This window comes from Benincasa hispida, chromosome 1 (assembly GCF_027475165.1).
Source record: "Benincasa hispida cultivar pf3 chromosome 1, pf3_genome.v1.1, whole genome shotgun sequence".
NCBI classification, from domain to species: Eukaryota; Viridiplantae; Streptophyta; class Magnoliopsida; order Cucurbitales; family Cucurbitaceae; genus Benincasa; species Benincasa hispida.
Genome location: NC_143478.1, coordinates 70,106,292 through 70,129,261, shown reverse-complemented (window position 1 = coordinate 70,129,261; position 22,970 = coordinate 70,106,292). Strand labels below are relative to the sequence as shown.

General features: G+C 36.0%; 1 protein-coding gene across 3 annotated transcripts; it reads right to left on the bottom strand.

The window, feature by feature from the left end:
- Positions 1-223: 223 nt before the first annotated feature.
- Positions 224-20,669, bottom strand: KU70 (ATP-dependent DNA helicase 2 subunit Ku70-like protein). Of its 3 annotated transcripts, XM_039043723.2 has the most exons (20): positions 20,391-20,603; positions 20,218-20,295; positions 18,900-19,016; positions 17,130-17,244; positions 15,803-15,908; positions 15,508-15,625; positions 15,336-15,419; positions 15,188-15,246; positions 11,192-11,325; positions 11,054-11,097; positions 5,573-5,649; positions 5,049-5,196; positions 4,659-4,720; positions 3,054-3,114; positions 2,248-2,340; positions 2,054-2,171; positions 1,519-1,621; positions 946-1,123; positions 710-836; positions 224-611 (listed from the first exon to the last, which is right to left on the bottom strand). In XM_039043723.2, exons 1-20 carry the CDS (start codon positions 20,454-20,456, stop codon positions 562-564), a joined length of 1,938 nt encoding a protein of 645 aa, XP_038899651.1. In that variant the 5' UTR covers positions 20,457-20,603; the 3' UTR covers positions 224-561. The 3 variants fall into 3 exon arrangements, with proteins under 3 accessions (XP_038899651.1, XP_038899658.1, XP_038899663.1); XM_039043730.2 differs by lacking the exon at positions 710-836 and having other exon boundaries at positions 20,391-20,669; XM_039043735.2 differs by lacking the exons at positions 710-836; positions 946-1,123 and having other exon boundaries at positions 20,391-20,605.
- Between the last annotated feature and the right edge of the window lie 2,301 nt (positions 20,670-22,970).

The following is a 22,970-nucleotide window of genomic DNA, read 5'->3' as shown; positions in this document are numbered from 1 at the left end:
CTCCTAACCACCTCGTTAAAACAAACCATCTTTACCTCAATAAAATCTGACGAGTAGTTGTTAATTAGATTGACTACCTCCAAAAATCCAAAACAGTGAGCTAAAACATATTTAGATTAATCCAGCCCTAAAATAGGGAGCCACTAATATTTCCAAATAATATATATAGGTCATTCAAGAAAAGAAACTATGAACACAATTTAAATTAGAAGAAAAAAATAAATAAAATAAATAAAAACCATTTTTTTTCACTCATAATACTTTTTAAAATGGCTCCAAAACCAGTTCAGACCTCTGTTTCTTGGCAACGTGATAGTTTGTACTTTGCAAGTGTCCTAAGCTAACTTAAGAGTAGTCTTTTTCTTTTCTCCAAAAATAAAGAAAATAATGATAATAAACAAATCTTGTTCCCCATCCCAGAAGAAGCAAAAAATTTCTTTCATTCTACATGTTACAAGGCATAGAAGAAGACTGTGAAGGATTTTGTCTCAACTGCATTACTTTCCCATATGTGATAGTATCCTGCTTATCAAGGCTTCCTTCTTTCCAGACACAGGAAGATCATGTGCTGTCAAATAATACTTCAACTCGACAACCGACAATTCCTTCAACTGCAAAACACAAACCACATTTTTTTCATATCGTCGATACTGCAGGATCATGAGAACATCACATTCATCCTAACTATGCATATAAGTTTCAACCAAACCTGAAGTCATGGAGAAAACATTTAAAGAGGTCGAAATAATGTGGTGGGTGGTTTTGTACCATGCAACGAGAGAAACAAAAAGTTCTGGTTTAACCATGCAGTAGGCAACCACGACGTGGCGTGGCGGCTACATTGAAAAATTTCCAAGGTTATAAATCTGTGGACCCTACCCATTCCCCTTCCTACAGAGACGAAAAGAAGACAGGTATGGGGAAGAAGAGATGGAGTTGTTTCACCTTTCCATTGTCTGCAAGGTCAGCCCAGTCATATTCCTTACACTTTTGAGAAGCAGTCTCAGATACTGCTTTTCTCTTTTTTGAAGCTTCACTCACTTTTTCTTTTTCAGCTTCCTCCTCGTAATTTTCCCCATAAACCGATAGTTTGAATTCTTCTAATGCCTTTACCACCCCAGGTCTACAACAAAAACATGTTATTAAATCACTGATTGACCCAAACTCATTGATGAAGGCAAGTTTAATATTATATCATCTAACACTCTCCCCACTCTCCTCACTTGTGGGTTTGAAATATATTTAAAGATCCACCAAGTGGAAATCAATATTAATTGAGGAGGAAATAACATTTCTGGGGTTGAACACAGGACCTCTTGGACCACCTGCTCTAATACTACGTTAAATCACCAATGATCCAAAAGCTTAAACCTATGGGTGAAGGAAAATGTAATATTATATCATCTAACACATGCAGAAACAGAATGCCTTAAAAGCAGATAAGATTAGCAATAGCAATATATTATACAATTAAGCAGTAGTTAAAAGAAAAGAGGTAGACAAACCGATACATCATACCTAGACATTCCTTCTTCATCAGGGACTGTTTCGTCATTAACCTCAGGCATCTCATCTTCTTCCAGGGCTAAAGCCTGCAATACTGCATAATGTCTCTGCAAGGCTGAAAGTTGTCTTCCATTAAAGATGTCTCGCAACATAAAAGCGAAAAGGCTAACATCAAAACCAATTTCACTAGGCCTGGACTAAACTGGCGATACCTTCAAGCAACGAGAATCCAAATTTTGAAAGGGGTAAAAAAGCATTTAAATTAGGGGACCATGCATTCTATAAGAGTTATGTTGCAGCATGACAACATAAAATTCTACCTTCCCTGTTTGGTAGGGAAGGATAAATTCCATCAATAAAAATTGAAATTAATTATTGTCGCCTCTATAAGAAAAGGAGAATATGATTATCATAATTTATAATATTTAGCTAAGTGCTTGAGAAACTTGAAAATTTCCCCTTTTTTTTCACATTAATAATATTTTCTATCCATTTCCAGTTCAATTTCTGGTTCGTATGAAATTACAAGATTCATCTGTAACCATACCAGGATTGGCAAACTGGCAAACTGAAAAGTCTTTCAAGTCGATGCGTTTCATTAAAGCAGCAGCCTTTTTTACTTGATCATCAGTCGCTCTAGGTGCAATGTCTGGATCCGGATGAAGCTGCAGCATATTACAGTATATAATTAGCATAGCAGCAACTTCAAGAAAACTACTCTAACTAAAACATTTTTCTTGCCTCCTCAACATGTCGGATGTCATCAGCATAAGGCAGATATAACATGTTCATTCCTGGTGGCTCAACCTGTCCCCCAGCAGTAATGATCTCATCCTGTGATGTTTCAAGTAGACAAGGGCATTGAACTGAGAAGTTAGAACAAGAGACAATTGATAATACCGAATATTCAATCTTTTTTCCATTAAGTTTGGTGCAGCTTCTGCCGTTGGTTGGATAGTTAGTTCCTCTAAATAGTTGAATGGTTTCTAGGCTCTTATAATTTTTGGAGTTTTGTTGTTTCTTTTGGGTTCCCCCTCCATTCCCTTGGGGAGATTGTTTCCTTGTGAAAACTAAAATTTCAAAATGCAACAATAACAAATTCCATTCTGGAGCTTGAAAACAACTTCTCAACTTCAGTGATCTGACTGACGTCCATTAAATCAATAACACAAATAAAAAGTGGTAGCCTAGATGAGCAAGCAGAAAGAAGAGTAACATAAGATGAAAGAGATGCATTAGATTGCTGACGGCTTTACAGAAAACGCTACTACAAAATGAAATATAGCTGTTAAAATATCGTGCACAAAAGTCCTAAAAATCATGAATTCAACAATCTGTCCCAGTGCATTTATTTACGACAGTGCTAGTCATTTTGTGATTGACATCCCAAGGAAAATCGTACATATTATCACAACTATTATTTCCTGTAATCCAATGTTCTTATCAATGAAGTTTTTATATAAAACATAATAATAAGGACCAGCACTTTATATGAGGCATTCCTCATTGTAAGAACTTTTGAGTAAGGTAGGATAGTTTCATCTTACTTGGGCCACAAGAGCAACTAGCTGGGGGCGAGATGGACTACCAAAAAACGCAACTGCAAAACTGGGAAAAAGAAAGGATATAATTTTCACAGACCCACATCAATTACAAAATTAAAAAATCTGCCATTTATCAATAACAAATGAGAATTAAACGTTCACTTCAGTGACAGAAGCCAACACTTAATGGACAAGGTACATCTCTGGTTGGATACATGGCAAACCACATATCACAACAGATGGATGTGTAAATAAATCATTCCTAGTTTTTCCAGAGAATGTTAGGCATGGAACATTACAAGGAATTTCAAACTTAAAATTTATTCATAAAGGATAAAGAAGAAACAAGAGATGAGAAAAAAATGTCAATAAGCTGCACCCACATACAAACTTGCAATAGCTTGAATCAATGTTCTAAAAAGGTTTGTTCTCATTAACTACTCTTTCATCAATCGGGAAGAACATAACAGAAGATCTTTTTTCTTTGACTAGGAAACAAAACTTTTGAATGATTTTGTGAAGAGTTACAAGTGAGAATATAAATTGCAAGCTTATTGATAATCCGGGTCAACTTCCATCCGTAGTACAAGTACCTAACTCCACGGGGGAAGTAGTAAACCCATGGGATACAGTTTCATCCAATTTCTCTGAGTCTTAGGGTAACGGGCCATTTCATCTTTTTAGCCCTAAAAGTTTTCAACAAACAAGATCCATTCTGTTTACTATCTAAGTGTTCAGTCTGGAAATGTAGAAATGTAGAATCATGATAGAAATGTAGAATCATGATAGAAATGTAGAATCAAAAGAATCAAAAAGCGAAATCAATTCTTTACTTCAAGATAGAAATGTAGAATCAAAAGAATTTTGAATCTCTCAAAACTGAGACTTTGCAGCTACTACTTTCTTCATTAATCTTCTATCCCTAGTCCCTACTGGCCTTCCCTCATGAATCATGATATCCAACATGAAACTGGTTGTTATTAGTATAAACCTTATCAAACTTGCCTCAGCGCGACCTCTCAAATAATCCAGTACATTTCCCTGTTTTGTGCTGGACTCTTACATGTGCAGAAATTCATACAAGTTTGCCACAGCAATCTTGCCGCATCTATGTTGTAGTGTCTTGAAAAAGCATGCTCAATGCACATGTACTCAGCACCTAAACTCCTCTTTTTCATTTTTCTTTTAAAAAGAAAGCCATTATTTATAAACTATGAAAGTCTCTTAACAAATGCTCATTTTATGTACAATAAATTTTCTAAAATTTACATTATCTTGTGGGCTGATTCATAATATTATTATTTTTTTCATATCTACAGAAGTGTTCACATTTTTCTATGCATTTCTCAAACATAAAATACCCTCATTTTTCTTTGTGCTTTGCACTGAAGCCTCAAAGGACTATTGCAGGCACACAAAAACATTTGTATGTTGTACGTGTTGACAATCATACAACTATAATTACTGTGAGAGGGAAAAAACAAGGAAGAAAAAAAAAAAAAAAAATTTTACTACTATAAAAGATGAATGACAGAACGATTTTTGGAACAATGGAGAAAAAGTATGGCATCAATTAGATAAGGTAAGGATGGGGTTATATGTACAAACCGATTGAGCTTCACCATGGACCTGTGGAGGGCAATGAAGATGCAAGTGCTACCACCCAGTTCCTACATTACCGTCAAATTCCAAATAAATATTTTTTTAGGTAGTGATGATATGGCACATTTGAACAGATCACCTTTCAATCAGTATAAAAAAATATTGAGGATCATGGAAACCATCACATGTAATATCCGTTGCATTGTTTATGCATGTGAGTGGTTGTCATAAGGAAGGAAAGTGGCCAACGGCATTCATTGTAAGAGAAACAAACATGTGAGAAATATCAAGAATGGTATGCAGACAGCACCTAAATTCACAGTTTTGAAAAACCTACGAATATAAATAAAAGCACAACAAATGTGATGCAAGGGGAAGAGAAAAAGACAGAGTAACCTCATCACTAGGATATAAGAATGTTGATGGACGTAAATTGTGATGATCTTTTAAGCAACTCAATGGCTTGAAACCTAGAAGCCGAAGATGTCCAGCAGATACTCTCTTGATTTCAGATAACTCCTCCCCAGAGAATTTAATTACCTGACTAGATATTGAGCAAAATTATTATACAGAAATTCACCAAGTAATATACAATGTATTGGGCATGCAATAAAAGCAAAAATATTTTCCACTTTCAATATATGTCGTTGCTTCAATAATTTGAAATTTTGCATAGTCCCAACCCCTTTAAAGTAACATGCAATATAATTTGCCAATAATTAGCAATTTCTACAAAAAGCTTCTCTCATTTTATTTTATTTTTTTCATTTTGCTTATATATATGCAAGATAATTTGCCAATAATTATATTTCTTACTTCGATCAAATCAAAGGAAAAAAAATAATTAGCAATGAGAGAATTAATTTCCGGAAGAAACTTTATGTTTAATAATAAGGAAGGCTAATGTATATAAGACTTACTTTCTATAAAGCTGAAATCGCTTTGAAGGTTCCAGAAATAATGCACCTGTATCCGCACAAATGAATGACATCTCTGTCTGCATAATTCCAACAAAAACAAAATTTGACTTGTTAATAGTGCTCAGTGTAACGGTCATGCTTGTCCAGGGCCTGTTGCCCATGGCCGCATGCCCAATCCAATCCCCTTCTAGCATACTTTCATATCCTGTATTGTATTAGTTTAGTTAGCTTGCTTTCTTTACATTTTCATTGTAAGTGACCACTCGCCCTTTTGCATATGCAAGGGCGCCAGTTGGCTTTTTGTTCAGAATGCACTATATGGGGATAAGACTAACCATCACTTTCTCATACCCGGAGTAGTACTCTATAAAGCCGTTGTTGTTGCTTATTGCTTTCTAGTCTACTACAATCTTTCTTTCTTTATTCACACTCACAAATCTTCTTACGAAAACCTTTTCTATAAACCCGTTTTCTAAAACCGTTTTCCCTCAAACGGGGGTAGAGGTTGCAAGAGGCACTCGGTGTGCCATCGGCAGTCCGTATTCGAGTTGGCTGGCTTGTTCGTGAGCGGGAACAAGTGCCGCACAATCGCTAAGAGAAGCTTCCGAAAGAGCGATTGTGACAGTTGGTATCAGAGCCAGGGTTGGCTTATAGAGGGAAGATCAGTGATCATGTCGGCGACGAAGAACCTGAACAAGTCCCATGTGGACAGATTGGTAGAGATGGAAGAACAAATGCTCTACCTGAGAGAGGTCCCAGATAATGTTCGTTTCCTTGAGACTCGGCTACAAGAAGTTGCCGAGAAAGCCGATGGAATTGATGCGGTGGTAGGCCGCCTAGACGGATTACCCGTCAGAGAATTGATGATGAGGGTAGAGACCCTCGAGACCAAAACAGTACGGTCCGGCAGCTTTGAACGAGGCGATAGCTCCTCGGGCTCTGTTGCCCACATAGAGGAGCGTGTCGAAGAGCTGGACAGCTCCCAAAAAGCAATACTTCAGATGGTAACCGACTTATCTGAAGACTTTCGATCGGCCCTGGATGTCGTCAGAGCCGAGATAGCGGATGTGAGTGCTAGGGTGAATCTCACCATCCGAGCGGTAGGGAACCAAGCCCCACCTGGGGGAGCAATGGCAGTAAGCCGAATAAAAATCCCAGAACCGAAACCCTTCTGTGGGGTGCGAGAAGCGAAAGCCCTGGAAAATTTTATCTTCGACCTTGAGCAATACTTCAAGGCGACGAACACAGTGACTGAAGAGTCGAAAGTCACAATAGCAACGATGCATCTAATTGAAGATGCAAAACTGTGGTGGAGATCACGATTTACAGACATACAGGAAGGACGCTGCACTATTGATACTTGGGATAGATTGAAACAAGAACTTCGTTCGCAGTTCTTCCCTGAAAATGTCGAGATCTTGGCTCGACGAAAACTCCGAGAGCTAAAGCAAACAGGTAACATCAGGGACTACGTAAAACAGTTTGCAGGACTCATGTTGGACATACGAGATATGTCTGAAAAAGACAAGGTCTTTTGCTTTGTGGAGGGGCTGAAACCGTGGGCGAAATCAAAACTATATGAACAGAGAGTACAGATCTCCCCTCTGCCTATGCGGCAGCTGAACGGCTATACGACCTTAGCACTGACTCACAAGATGTGAGGAAGCAATCAACTTCCTCAATGAGGAAACAGAAACAGCCGTTCCAGTCCTCCCAGACCTGGGGGAGGAGACAAGAACACAGGGGGGGACCGTAAATCATCCCAACCGAGATCAGGAAACAACTGGCGGGGGCCGCCACAACAGCATAACAATTACAATCGCCCCCTGTCTTGTTTCATATGTAGAGGGCCACACAGGGCGCGTGAATGTCCAAATCAAACTGCGTTCAATGCTTTTCAAGCCACATTAGCCTCTACCTCCGGAGACGAGGCCGAACTAGAGGAGACGGTAACCGAGCCAGCGGCAGAAATTGAGAATCCCAGGATGGGGGCATTGAAATTTCTGTCTGCACTCCAGAAGAATATGGGAAAGGCGACGGAGCCACTAGAGAAAGGTCTCATGTATGTGGACGCTTGGGTCAACCAAAGATCTGCCAAAACCACTATGGTTGACTCTGGGGCTACCCATAACTTCATGGCGGAAACGGAAGCTCGCCGCCTGAACTTGAATTGGGAAAGAGATGCAGGGAAGATGAAAGCTGTGAATTCCGCAGCCCTACCGATTACGGGGATAGCGAAGAGAACTCCGGTAAAGTTAGGAGACTGGAAGGGCCTCGTTGACTTCGTGATTGTCAAGATGGATGATTTCGATGTGGTACTGGGGATGGAATTCCTACTTGAACATAAAGTCATACCAGTGCCCCTCGCCAAATGCTTAGTCATTACCGGATCTACACCGACCGTAGTCCAAGCCAGTATCAAGCGGCCAAATGGGGTGAGAATGATCTCAGCCCTCCAATTGAAAAGGGGCCTGGCCCACGACGAACCCACGTTCATGGCCATCCCGATAGAATCGGTTGAGTCCACTGAAGAGGAGATCCCCCAAAACGTTCTATTTGTCTTGGAAGAGTATCGGGACGTCATGCCGAAAAGCTTGCCCAAGTCCTTACCCCCACGAAGGGGGATTGACCATGAGATTGAGTTGTTGCCAGGGGCAAAGCCGCCGGCCAAGAATGCATATCAGATGGCCCCGCCAGAATTGGCTGAGCGTCGGAAACAGTCAGACGAGTTGTTAGATATGGCTCAGCTCAGCTTCAATAGCCAGCAGAGTTCCGCGACCGGAAAAACGCCCTTCGAAGTGTGCGGTAGACAGCCACTCAGGCCACACTTGGTGGACCACCCTTATGCAGGCAAAAGTCCTCAGGCACATAACTTCACTAAAGAGTGGAGCAAAACCTCTGAGATAGCTCGCGCCTACCTAGAAAGAGCTTCAAGGAGGATGAAGAAATGGGCTGGTAAGAAGCGGAGGGCCCTTGAGTTTCAAGCTGGGGACAAGGTCCTGATCAAGCTACGACCGGAACAGTTTCGTTTCCGAGGCCGGAGAGACCAACGGCTAGTAAGGAAATATGAAGGTCCAGTGGAGGTAATTGAGAAGGTCGGGAGAACCTCATATAGGGTTCAGTTACCCTCATGGATGAAGATTCATCCTGTCATCCGTGTGAGTCTCCTGAAGCCCTATCACCCCGAACCCGAGGATGAACAGCGAAACATGCTAAGGCGCCCACCGGTCACGATGAAGAGTTCTGCTGAGAAAGAAGTGGCACAAATCCTAGGTAAACGTACGCGCCGTAGTGGAAGACCCAGACGAGAACTGACAGAGTTCTTAGTGAAATGGAAGGATCTCCCCGACGAAGAGATCAGTTGGGAGCGGGCCGAAGACTTGAAGAATGCAGCTCCAGCCATCGCAGGTTTTGAACAAGGTCGGTTGACGGGGACGTCAACCAATTAAGTGGGGGAGAATGTAACGGTCATGTTTGTCCAGGGCCTGTTGCCCATGGCCGCATGCCCAATCCAATCCCCTTCTAGCATACTTTCATATCCTGTATTGTATTAGTTTAGTTAGCTTGCTTTCTTTACATTTTCATTGTAAGTGACCACTCGCCCTTTTGCATATGCAAGGGCGCCAGTTGGCTTTTTGTTCAGAATGCACTATATGGGGATAAGACTAACCATCACTTCCTCATACCCGGAGTAGTACTCTATAAAGCCGTTGTTGTTGCTTGTTGCTTTCTAGTCTACTACAATCTTTCTTTCTTTATTCACACTCACAAATCTTCTTACGAAAACCTTTTCTATAAACCCGTTTTCTAAAACCGTTTTCCCTCAAACGGGGGTAGAGGTTGCAAGAGGCACTCGGTGTGCCATCGGCAGTCCGTATTCGAGTTGGCTAGCTTGTTCGTGAGCGGGAACAAGTGCCGCACAATCGCTAAGAGAAGCTTCTGAAAGAGCGATTGTGACACTCAGCATCACCAGCATTAAAAAAGTCAGGCTAGCAAAAAAACTGAAAGCAATCTATTTATTGAGAGGCAGAGAATATAGCAGGAATAGCATTAATTTTACAGCAAGTCACATTTTTAAACAGCTAAACCTTAATTTTGGTACTAGTGCAGAACTCCTATAGAAGTATATCCTTCTAATTTCAAAGAGAGTAGCTTTCATCGTTACTATTACGAGGCATGACTAACCTGCCCAAGTATTAGAGAAAATGATGGGATAGCAGTTTTATCCCAAAACTAAGAGGGGAAATGTATGGAAAAAGACATTATTCATTTTTTCAGGGACCTAGTGTAATACTTCAATGGAGGCAACATCAAAAAGTTATTCATCTCAACCTTGATATAGCACTTGCATGGTTTCAATTAGATAATTCCGCTGCAGAACTGCAACATCAAAAAAACTTTGAAACGCAGGCCAAACTTTCGGTTTCTTTACAAATTACACATGGTCATACTTCTATGAAAACAAAATCCTACAGCAATCCCCTTCTTGAAGACACATCCATGTCAGAACTTTATTAGATTGGTCCTTGTCATCTTCTCTAATAACAGTCACTTGAGAAAACAACAACTAATTTGATAGCTCTTAACGTACTCTGAATTTATGGGTTTTGAAAGCTGAATCTTCTCTAGTTCTGGTTGTTCCGGAGCAGAGGTTGAGTTTCAAAAAAGTTATTGAAATGGATACAAAGCCTCAAGTACGATTCACCTATGCAAGGAGGGAGGTGTGTGCTTGTGGGCCTCAATTAAGTAGCAGTTTGAAATCGTCTGTTTGTGGGGAGGGTGTATTTTGAACGGGGGATCCCTTGCATGGCCATTCAATTAGTTTGGGCATTTTGGCATAGAACTTATCCTAGGAGGTATAATTCCAAGCCTATTAAAGAGCTTGGTTCTTATATTTTGTGTGTTTGCTTGTGATAGGTCACCTGAGACCTGTCAGCCAACAAAGAGCAAGTTCACTAGCATGAAATGCTATTACCAAACCTTCCTCTCTTTCTTGTCAAAGCCTTCCTTTATATTTTAGCATTTTGTGAGTACTGGTAACTGGAGAGGCCAGAGCTACCAAAACCTCCCTTGGCAATGTATTTCCAAGATTTTTAATCAATCTTATATTCCACAATTGATCCCTCATAAGTCATAATATACTTTGAGAGGTGTAGGCATACAGATGAGATGATTCTTACAAGTCCTCCATGCTGAAACATAAAAAACACCTAAGGTATAATTGAGTGCCAAAAAAGTGCATAGTTCACTACTGAGGAAGTAAGAAGGATTTAGAAGCAAGATCAGATTCAATCTATTCTCAAAAGCCATTGAGAAAATTTTAAATTGATCCTTTTGTCTCAAGGTATGATAAAATACAATGATGACCAACTTTTTTTTAATATTCTCCTTTTTTCTTTTTTCTTTTTTTTTTTTTTTTGAATAGATGACCAACTCGCACCTGTACAACAGAATAGTGAAAATTAAATAGGATATTGTTACCTTCAGTGGACGATTTGAGATAGAATCAAGCCAAGTGATTGCTCCTATAAATCAAGACGAGGGAAGAAATCTCAAGTATTAAAGCCACAAACATGCATAAGAAAATGTTCCAACCAAAATATAGCAGAATGCTGGTACCAGGAAGGGTGGGACGAATCAATGCATAACTATTAACATCAATTGACAATTTATTGGTGATAGACAATTTGAGTCTCCTGACTATACGTTTCTTGAACATTCGTTTCTTCAGTTGATCCTTCATATCTTGTAATCTGATTTTATGGTTGATAAGAAAACAAGTGGGAGAGACACGTGAGACAGTTAAAGGATGTGAATTTTACAAGAGATGAAGGCAAGTATACCATAAGAGGCATCCATATTAATCTCACAGCACAGAGACTATCTTTTTTGGATAAGAAACAATTTTATAGACAGTATGAAATTACAAATACTCCAATCAGAAAAGAGAGTATAATAGCAATTGTGATGAAGGGGAGAACAGTTACACCAAGAAAGAACCAAAAGAACTGTAGCATAAAAATATAAATAAATAAATAAACTATGCCCCATGCACCAAAAACACACAAACCAACAGTCTGAGTATAGGAAACTTCGGGGGGGGGGGAGGGGAATATATATCATTTAGGGACCAAATAGAAAAAAAAAAAAATTACAAAGGTACATCACGCATTATTGCCACTATATTGTTAATAAAATAGTAAATTGACAAATATGCATTTCACCCTCATCATTGGGCCGGGCCGGCCCTAAAAAGTGAAGGCCCAAGCTTGACCCAAGTCCAAGCCCAAGGGCCTAAAGCATTGTTTAGGCTTGGATCGGACCAGCCCAATCTTCAATAACCAAGCCCATGACCAAACCCTTCGGCTTGGCTCTTTGGATCAAAGTTTGGGCCGAGTTTGGGTTGAGCGTGGGCCAACCCACTGGATTAGCCCATTAAATATTAATTATTTAATTATTAAGAAATATATGTATATTTTAGATTTTCTTAAAGAAACATTATTAAAATTTATTAAATTTGTATTTTATTTAATTTATTTCATATTTTTATTACATTTTTTAGATAAAATTATTGATATTATAAGGTTTTATTTAGTATTTAATTGTCTTGAGAAGTTTTATTAGTTTTTAACACTTTAAAAAATTAATGTTAACTAAAAACTACAATATAATTAAGTGTATTTAAAAAAGAATTTTAAAAATTTACATTTTTAATATATATAATATAATATATGAAAATTTCTACATATGTATACAGAGTTGGTCTAATGATAAGCTAATTGAGCTGGCCCTATGGACCGATCCAAATATGGCTCAAACTGGTCGACCCATGGGCCAACCTGATTATCAAAATGGTGGTCCATATCCAATCCAAGAAATAAACAGGTTGGGCTAGGCTAGGCTAACATTGACATTGGGCCAACCTTTGAGCTTGGGCCCGTTGATGAGGCTGATGTGCATTGCACATAATATAGAACATCATTTCTAGAATATTTGTGTTAATCAATAATTATGTGAATGGTTTTTCAAATTCGACCAATAATTTATTTGGGTTGGTTTTCAAATTCAACTAATAATCATGATTTATGTGAATGGTTTTTCAAATTCGACCAATAATTATGATTCAACCAATATCATACATATGTATACATATTTGAGTTGGTTCAATGATAATCTCATTGGGTTGGCTCAATAGGCCGATCCAAATATGGCTCAAACGGGCCGACCCATGGGCCAATCCGATTATCAAAATGGTGATCCATACCCAATGCAAGGAATAAACAAGCTGGGTTGGGCTACGCTTGGTTGGGCCGGTCAAATGTTGACTTTGGGCTGGCCTTTAGGCTCGAGCCCGTTGATGAGGCTGATGTGCATTGCACATAATATAGAACATCATTTTTGGAATATTTACCTAACACATGAGGATATCAATAATTATGTGAATGGTTTTTCAAATTCGACCAATAATTATGATTTATTTTTCGTATTAAACAAAAGAAATTAATGTACCCTGTTATTTTTATTATTAATAAATCAAAGATTTTTTATATTGGTGTATTTGTTGGTTTGAAAAGTAAAATTACAAGTTTAGTCCCCCATAATAATTTTAAATTAATTAATAGGCATTAACGTTTAGGACTGAAAATTAAATTTAATGAAATTTTTTAAAAACAATTTATAATTAATTAAGTTTCCCTAGTTTTAAACGCTATTAAAATTAAATTTAAAATACCACTTCATAATTTTTTCTTTCAATTAATTAATATTCATTAATACTAAAGACTGAAAATGAGTATTTAGTGAAAATTCAAAGTTAAAAAGTGTAAATCTAGCAACCTAGAGACCAAATTGAAACAAAACTCAAATCTCAACTTAAGGATAATAAGAAGCACAGACATACATACAGTTACTAAAATATTAAGATACAAATATGTTGAAGAGACGTTACTTTATATATATGATGAAGCCCAATAATTGTTATAATATTTATTAAGATTTAAGAAGAGAGTGAAAATTGAAAAAAAAAAATCCGACAGCATCGAGTGGTGGTTGAGAATGAAGTTGAGGATGAAAAGGGAGTGAATCATGATTTAGATAGTGAGAGAAGAGAGGAATGAAGATTTAATTACGTTTCGGATTTTTTCTTTTAATTTTTTTATATTTTTATTCTTTATTGTTTTTATCATTTTAGTTTTGGATTGCTAGATTTAAGTGGACTTTTAAATGAAATGGGTTGTGGGTTAGGTTTTTTAAGTGGTTAGGCTTAAATTTGAAAAAAAAATGACCCAATGTATCCCTTCACGTATCTAGTAGCAGATATGCGTATTTGAAAACTAAAAAATAAAAATAAAAAGTAAAAATAAAAAATCAGATACTCCAAATCACGTGCCTGTCACGTTTCTGGACGTACCTATATCTGATACCGATTCTATGCACAATTAGAAGTATCATTTTGAATATCGTAACATTCTTAAATTTAAGAACTAAATTGAAATCAAACTTAAAATTTAGGACTAAAAGTATAACATTCTGAAACCTAGGGATCAAATAGAAACTAAACTCAAAATACAGGGACCAAAAAGATATTTTTCCCATAAATTTACTAAAGCAGAGGAGAAAACTCCAGCCACCAAAGGTAGGCTACACCACTGAACGCAAATAATGACAGAGTTGTTAAACTTCAATTATAGAATGAATTTTGTTAGGAATATTCAAATTGAAATATTATGAGTGTTAATAGGATATAAGTGGTGCTGGCATAATGGTAACTACTTGATGGTAAAGAAGTTGTAAATAGAGAGAGTTAGAGAAATGAGGGATGGGCAAGAGAGTTGTAAAAGTAAGACATAGATAGTCCTACAAATTCATAGATCCCTCTCCCTAGCGAAATTCTTCTTTACTACATCAGTCACCTTTTCTAGGAAAACTTAGGAGGAAGTTGGTGGAGGGAGTGAAGGGTAACAGCAGTTTTTGATAAGTTGGAAGTTTGGACTTCCTTAGCTGATCTTGGACCAGCTTTGCCAGCCAGTTGAGTGACTTAACTTCCCCTCATTCTCATTCTGCCTACTAAGACACTCAGGAAGGCAGAGCAAATTTGAAGAGACTCAGGGGTAAAAGAGAACAAAGGAACTTCTATAGCTTGGTCAATTATGAGGGATCAGAAGCAAGCTCAAAAGGAGGTTTTATTGAGGGGTTAGAGTCCTTGCTGATTATTCTCAAATGTTAGAGGTCCGAGTTCCCAAACTTAGTTAAGGATACCTTGTGCAAGTTTGATGCTTAGATTTTGTCATTCTCACTGAAACTATACTCGAGTCAATTAGTCTGAGGATTATCATATGTATCCAAAATTCTATAGGTACCTCATCTTCTCATGACGTTGTTAGGTCCTCTACAGGTATCCCTATCCTTAAATACTCATCCAACTTTGTAAAACTGGAAGATCAAAGGAAATGATAGTATTACATACTAGCATCAACGCAAACAAAATAATCTACCATTTGACCGTTTGCTGTAATTTAGAAGTAAAGAGAATCTTCTCCCATGATGTACTCATCACAATATCAAAATTGTTCAGAAAAATACCAACTACCAATTAGAAATAGGCACGGAACATACCTATCTCCTGCCGAAGGCAAAAATTGAGCAAGCTCCCCCCCTTCTAGTCCAATCAAATCCTAGAATCCAAAATATTCAATCAGTTGGTAAAATGATGTACATAATATCATTTACATCCTTATGATATCAACTGTGAAGATACACATACAGCATAGAAAAGAGAGAGATTAAACTGCTCATTAGGGCAACTCAGCGGGAAAAGTTCAATTGAAATGCCGAGATCTTGAGCATCCTGGAAAAGAGAAACAGATAACTCTCAGTGAATGTACTTCCACAACCAAAACCCACAAATATCAAGCATTAAAAACAAATGCACCTACCTTAGCCCTCTGTAATGTAGTTCTTATCAAATCAAATTTAGTAGCACCTTTGATACTTCCAAACGGATCATCTTCATTTGTAAACAAAAGAATCCGCTTATCAATTGTCTTTGCAGATCTGAAAAAAATTGTTTGTGAAAACATCAAGATAGCATTTCTCTTTTGTGTGTCAGTGATGGGTGGAGGAAGAGGTAGGGGGTTGGGGTTGATATTCCACCAATTGTACTATATTTTCTAGATCAGTAAGAAAATATACAGAATAAACAAGTTTTCAATTGTGATAGCAATGTACTACCCTTTCCGCAGCAGTGCTTGCGCTGCCCATAAAGCATTGTAAAGAGAGTTCTCACGAGAACCTGAAACAATACCGTACTGACTTCCAATCTCTTTCATAAATACTTCTGCAAAGATATTGATGATTGCATTAAAGAATCAGATATACTTCTATTAAAAATCCAGGGAAAATCATCGACCATCTAAAACAGTAATCTCCATTCTCCGGTAACAGCGTAAACAATGATGAATATTTCTACCAAATATGGCAAATCCATAAGCAGTATCCTCCTCTCTCAGTCATGCTCACAGTACTTGACCATTCCAAAATTAGCAAAGAAACAAGAAAGTTAAAAGTCTCGTTTGATAGCCATTTGACTTTAGGCTGTTTTTTTTTTAAATTAAGCATCTAAGCACAACTACCTATGAGTTTCTTTGTTTGATTGGTTACTTTTTCAAAACAGAGTCAAGTTTTGAAAACTTAACAAAAGTTGTTTTTAATAACTTGTTTTTGTTTTTCGAATTGGGTAAAGAACTAAAATGTTTTTTTAAGAAATGTGAAAACGAAAGACAAAAGGTTGTGAGGAAACAATCAAAGTTTTTGAAAACAAAAGACTAAAAAGAAATTGTAATCAAACAACACAAATCCTACTTTTTTTTCTTTTTTGTCTTTTTTTTTTGGGTAAATCATGTTGTAGCTTTAAGTCATGAAATAACTCTACTTAATTCGTCTCCAAGGTACAGATTGATGTAGTAGGTTTAGGATAAATTAGGATATCTTGATCAAATTCTTAATTGATTAGGATTAGAATTAGTATGTATTCCAATTCTCTATAAATAGAGGGATTGTCTTCATGTATTGATGACATTCGATTCAATAATAAAGACTTTCATTTTATTATTGGAGATTTCTCTCTTTTTATCCTTTAGGCTATATCACATGGGGAAAATCAGCAAAACCGAAGTTTTGTGCAAAAAGAAAATTTCACATATATTTTTCCTTGATAGAGGAGGTACCATACTTCGTTATATTCTTTTGTAGATATAAGCATATCCATGAATTTGATAGTTTGCTGTTCATATTTTCCTTTTGCTGAAGTTACTCTAATTATTTACTAGATATCAAATCCCTGCAAATATAAGAGCTTATACCTCTAAATATAGATGATATCAACGAGCTGACTAACTAACAAACTAACAAAATAACTAATCCAACAATTAGTGGAAAGCGATTGGCAAACTAATTAACAACAAACATTAACAAAAGTCACAAAGCAATCTCCTATTTCACTTACTACATCAACTAGTTATCCCTATGCCCCAACAACATAAGTAACTTATGTAGTTACCCTCTATGCCATCAATGGTTTTTAGAAGCCTTGCTGTTGGTCGATCAAGATCTTCTCGCTCATTGACATTAAGCACAAAGACACCATTTAGATCCTGCAAATTCTTCTTTTCCCTCTAGAAAGAATTCAAATCAGGAAAAAAATAAATAAATAAATTAGGCTTCAATTTTTGGCATGCCATGAATAGAATACTTTTGGAATACTTGACCATGACTACATTCAAGAACATAAGATGCAGGTCATATTTTCTTCAATTAGAAAAGGAAGGAAACTGGATGGCACAAATTGGAATGTAAAAGCACTAGATGTCATAAACTGAATCACACATTCCAATCAATTCCCAATTAAAGCATAATTACAAGAGGAAGACAAAAAAAAAGTGGGGGGAGGGGGAACAAAAAACAAAAAAACTCTAGATTGAGGTAAGTATTGTGTGGATGCATCTTATACGATTCTAATGGACCACGTGGAAGGAATGGAACAATCGAATTTTTAATGAAAAGGGAAGCACTTTTTATAGTTTTTTTGCAAATATTATCTATCTTGCTATGACTTGGTGCAAATATATATTTTTCTATTACTCTTACAATCTCTCTACCCTCTTGACCAATTAGAGAATTCTTTTGTAACTCCATTGACCCGAGACTTTCGCCCATCTTTTGTAAATTTCATACATCAATGAAATTTATTTCTTATTAAAATTAAATAATAATAATAATAAATAAATAAATAACTAAGGTAGGATGAGAAAGGTGAATAAAGCCCCTTAGCAAGATATCCTTTTGTGACCCCTTGGTTTTATGAGATTTACCTTTTTTGTATAATTTTTCTTATCGACAAAATTGAAGCTGCTTTTTTTGTTTAAAAAATAAATCCGCAGGTTGTGCAACCCAGCCCTTTCCCCTTCCCATTGTATTATTTGCAGAGAATGTCCTAAAGATCTTGGCCACGTTTTCCTTAGATGCCACTTTGCTAACAGGTTTTGTGTGACCCTCCTAGTGACTCTCCATCAGAAAGTGGCTTTCACAAAAAGTATCAAAGTTTTGTGGAGCCATCCATGGTCGATTACCCTTTCAAAAAGGAGAAGAATACTCCACCTACAATTGATGCAATCTTCCTTTTTCGAATCTTGGTTAGAACGAAACAATAGAATCTTTGATGATATAGAAAAAGCTGTAAATATCTTTCTTGACAATGTTTTTTTTTGTTCGCCTTATTAAATCACCAATCAACCCAAAAGCTTAAGTTGTTGGGTTGTGGTAAATTTAATATTATATCAATACTCTAACACTCTCCTCACTTGTCAGCTTGAAATTTGTCAAAGGCTTAATAAGTGGAATTCAATATTAATTGGAGAGAAAATGACCTTACAGGGTTCGAACTCAAAACTTCTAATGCTTTGTTAAATCACCATCAACCCAAAAGCTCAAGTTCTTCGGTCATGGTAAATTCAATATTATATTAACACCCTAACAAGCCTATCGTGGTGAAAAGTATATCCCTAATTCAATAGTTACAGCCTATGTGATCTTCATACTGTTTGAAAGAGTTGTCCATTATCTTCCTTGGTTTGGGATTTGGCTCTCACTCCTCACTTTTTTTCTAATTCCTTATAATCTATGAGATTATTAATTTCCCATCAATATAACCATATTGTTTCTTTTCATGCTAAATTAACCAAAAACCAAGGTAGACCTCCAACAGGTCAAATACTCTTGAATCCACAAAGGAAATCTAAGTAAAAACAAGTCAGGTTTTAGGCCAACATACTGTGTTAAAAAAGCATATAGCAACTTCATCATAGCTTCTGTTAATGATCTGCGTCTTCAATGACTGCAAAATGCAGCTCAAAGCAACTTGAAAATGGGTTTCTTGCTTTTGATCTTCCTGGAAGCCAAAAATGTAGCATTGAGCAGTCAGCACATGTAGCATTGAGCAGTCAGCACATACTGGATATGCACATTTCATTCATCAATAGCACATACTGGATATGAAAATAAATAATTCTTCAGAAACCATGAAGCACTTTAAGCATGGAGCAAGAGTCTAATAAGAGCTAGAAATCAAAAAAAGAAAATAACAGCGCAGTGTGTTAAAATTATGAAGAAAAATTACAATACCCCAAACAGATTGAAAGGTCTGGAAATGGACTCTCACAGAAAACTACTATTTAAACTCTGCAACCTCTAGCCCCCTAATTCACTCTACCCATCATCATTCTTCATAACCTTCCTAGCTAATGACAAACATATCTTCACAATATCCTAATAATATCAGTATATCACTAATATTTCCCTATTAACATTCTCAACAGAAATCCAGCATACTCAATGAAGCATAAAAACAAAATTTACTTGGAATAATCACAAAGGAACATCATAAGATGACTTTTAAACTTATCATCCTACTGTGATAGTATTCTTGAAATCTTTAGACCGTGTAACGAACAAGAGACAATTATCAAAATCCAAAATGAAGAATATTAAGAAGATTCTTCATATGCGCCATGGAAGACAACATTACACTAAGCACGGCACGAATGAGGTAATGAAAATTTTTCTACGCAACAGTTGAGGTACTCAGAAACGATCAAGCAACAAAACTCCTTTTCCTTTTTTGCTCTCTTAGCCAAACGTCACCTCTCACTATTCAGAAGAAATTGTCATTTTCAAAATCAATCTTAAACATATTTTCCAATCATTCATAACTCATTTTGATGATATGAAAATTGCATTTAACAACGTAAAATTAAATATTAAATTAAATTAATTTTGAGTGATGCATGTATTTCAAACTCATTTTAAAAATGTCAAAAAAGTAATTTTAACTCATTCCAACTCACTTCCAAACATGCACTTACAGAATAGAACAGAGACTTTAACCATCACTACCGGATTTCACCCTATCAAGTCGTTTTCGCCTAAATACCTAAAACAACGCTCACTTCAAGCTAAAGAAATTGATAAAATCCGAAGAGCGTGTCCAGCCATTACAGAATCACAATAAGCTTCAGCAAGGAGATTGAAACAAAGAGAAAATCAAAGTAGAAGCCAGCAAGAGGAACAAAAAGAGTGGAAAAAGAACTCACGGAGGGGCAAGTCGTGCTGAACATTTTAGGGGAAGCATCCACCAAGTAAACCGCCAATTCCTTCGTCGACTCCCTTTCCTGTTGACCAAATTAAGTAGAGAAAAACGGAATGGAACTAAGGAAATGGAGTAAGAAGAAGAAATACATGCATGATGTTATTGTATTGTACAAACCTGAAAGAGTGGATTGTCGGGATCGTCATCGTCGTCTCTGAAAACCTCATCTGGGTCCAAATCCATGGCGAGTTTGAGAAGAAGAGGTGAAGAGTTCTTTCCCGTCGCAGCCTACTGCTTCTCTTGCAAGTTTCGTCTCTTACAAAGTGACAACGGTCGTTTAAATGGATTTGCAAAATTTGGATCGCCGCTCGGTGGAAATCGAAATTTGGTCAAAAATTTTTTATTTTTCTCCACTTCGTTTGTTTAAATTTTATTTTTGGGAAAAATATTTTTCTTACTTCGTTTGAGGTCTAGTTTTTATTTAATCTTTAAATTTTAAAATATTACGTATATTTACGTCATTATAATAAAAAAAATGGTATAAGCATAATGAATTTTAATTGATGAATCAATGATAATGGACCTCAATTGTAAAATAATTAGATTACTTTTTAAACATGTTGACTTAACTATTTTGTAAACGTAATTTAATTATTATTGGTATTGTTTATTTAACCATTACTATTGGTGTAAACCTAATGGATTTTTTTAACTTTTTTTTATCGATATCATTATCGAACAAACAACCTCCCATAATTCTGGATTTTTTTTTTTTTTATTTTTCTATTGTATCCAATAAAATTTCGAATTTTTTAAATCTTTTTATCAAGCAAATAACATCCTAAAATTTTGGCTTTTTTCGGATTTTTTTACCGATGCGTTATCAATAAAATAACATCCCAAATTATTTAATTATTTTTGGATCTTTTTTCAATATGTTATCAGCAAATAACATTCTAAAATCTGGATTTTTTTTTTATTTTTTATTGATATTGTTATAGGGAAAATAACATCGATAAACTAGGGTTTCTATTCTCTGCTTAACAAAATTTCTCCCTCTAATTTGGCTCATATTCTCTCACTCAACAAACTTTTTTTTTAAAAAAAAATATCATCCATTTATTTTGCTTTGATTTTCTTTACCTAGAAAGAAAGAACGAAAAAAAAACATGATTTCAAATTAACCGGTCTTACCGATATCGATCATATCCCAAAATTTTCGATTTATTTCGTACTTTTTTTATGGATAGACCAAATACATCAATAATATGGTTTTACCGATAAAATTTAGCGATAACCCAAAACACAATACTTGAGACAAAATATGAAAATTGTTGAAAAATATTTTAAAGATACGGTGGGCCCCACGTAATTTTCAAAGGTAATATGATTGATCATCTTTTAGTCCTCAACCAGATTACAATATTTGATTACCTATTTTATGGTAGGACCCACTTTTTATTACGATTATAAAATACTGTAAACGTCAACAAACATAATTAAATGAGTCTCACCTTTTAAGTTACGATTGATGGACCAATGCCGCAAACGTGGCCTTAGTCCTTAAGTTTTGAATTTTATTTCAATTTAGCCCATTGGTTTCAAATACTACAATTTTACCCTTGACATTTGAGTTTTGCTTCAATTTGATTCATATGTTTCAATATTTACACTTTTAACCTCTCACTAAGTACTCATTTTTCGTCTTTAGAGTTAATTTATATTAATAAATTAAAAATCTTTTAAAGAATTATAACTAATTAAGTTTCACAATTTTCATGACTTTTAAAATTAAATTTAAAATTTTACTTTCATTATTTTTAATTGATTAATAGAAATTGACGCCAATAATTGAGAGTGAGTATTTAATAAAAATTTGATATTAAAACTTATGAACTAAATTAAAACAAAACTCAAAACTTAAGGACTAAATATGGAACATTTTAAAACCTAGAGACCAAATAGAAACTAGAGCTAAACTTAAGAACCAAAAAGGTATTATTCCCTTTAGTTTTTAAAGGACTCTTTAAATACTTTGGTCCATGTAGTTTCAATTTTGGTTCAAATACTTTAGTATTGTTTAGCTCGCCAACTTGAGTTGAGTTGATAAAAATTACCAACTTAATGTTTGATCTGCCAACTTTAAACATTGGTGGAGTTGAGTTGATTAAAAACAACCACTCAACACAACTCTCTTTCCCTCCAATATTTTCAATGACTCACTCCTCAACCATTGTCAACAACTACCACTGTCATACTCTAGGGACATGCTCCAATGACCAACTCTAATGATCACTTTCGTGCAACCAACTCTCATGATCAACTCCAAGCTTTGACAACCACCACTAACAATAACTATAACGAAGACTACCTTTGACAACCACCTCGAACAATAACTTCGACTATACTAATTTTGGAGACAACCACCTCTAACGACCAACATGGATGTTCACCTTAAGCAACTAGCTCTGGCGAAACCACCTCTAATGATCAACTCCGACGACAACCACTTCTAGCAACCAACTTTGAAGATCACCTCAAGCAGCCAACTCTAACCACCAACTCCATCATTCATCTCCAACTACTAATTTTAATGACCAACACGATCGATCATATACTATAAGAAAAAAAAATCAATTGACAAAATTATTTTTAAAAACAAATTTGAAATTATTAGTTTATAGTGTTTTTTAGTGTTTTTTTTAATAGTAATTTGATATTGATGTATTGTCCGAAGATGATCGGGTCATCTTTATA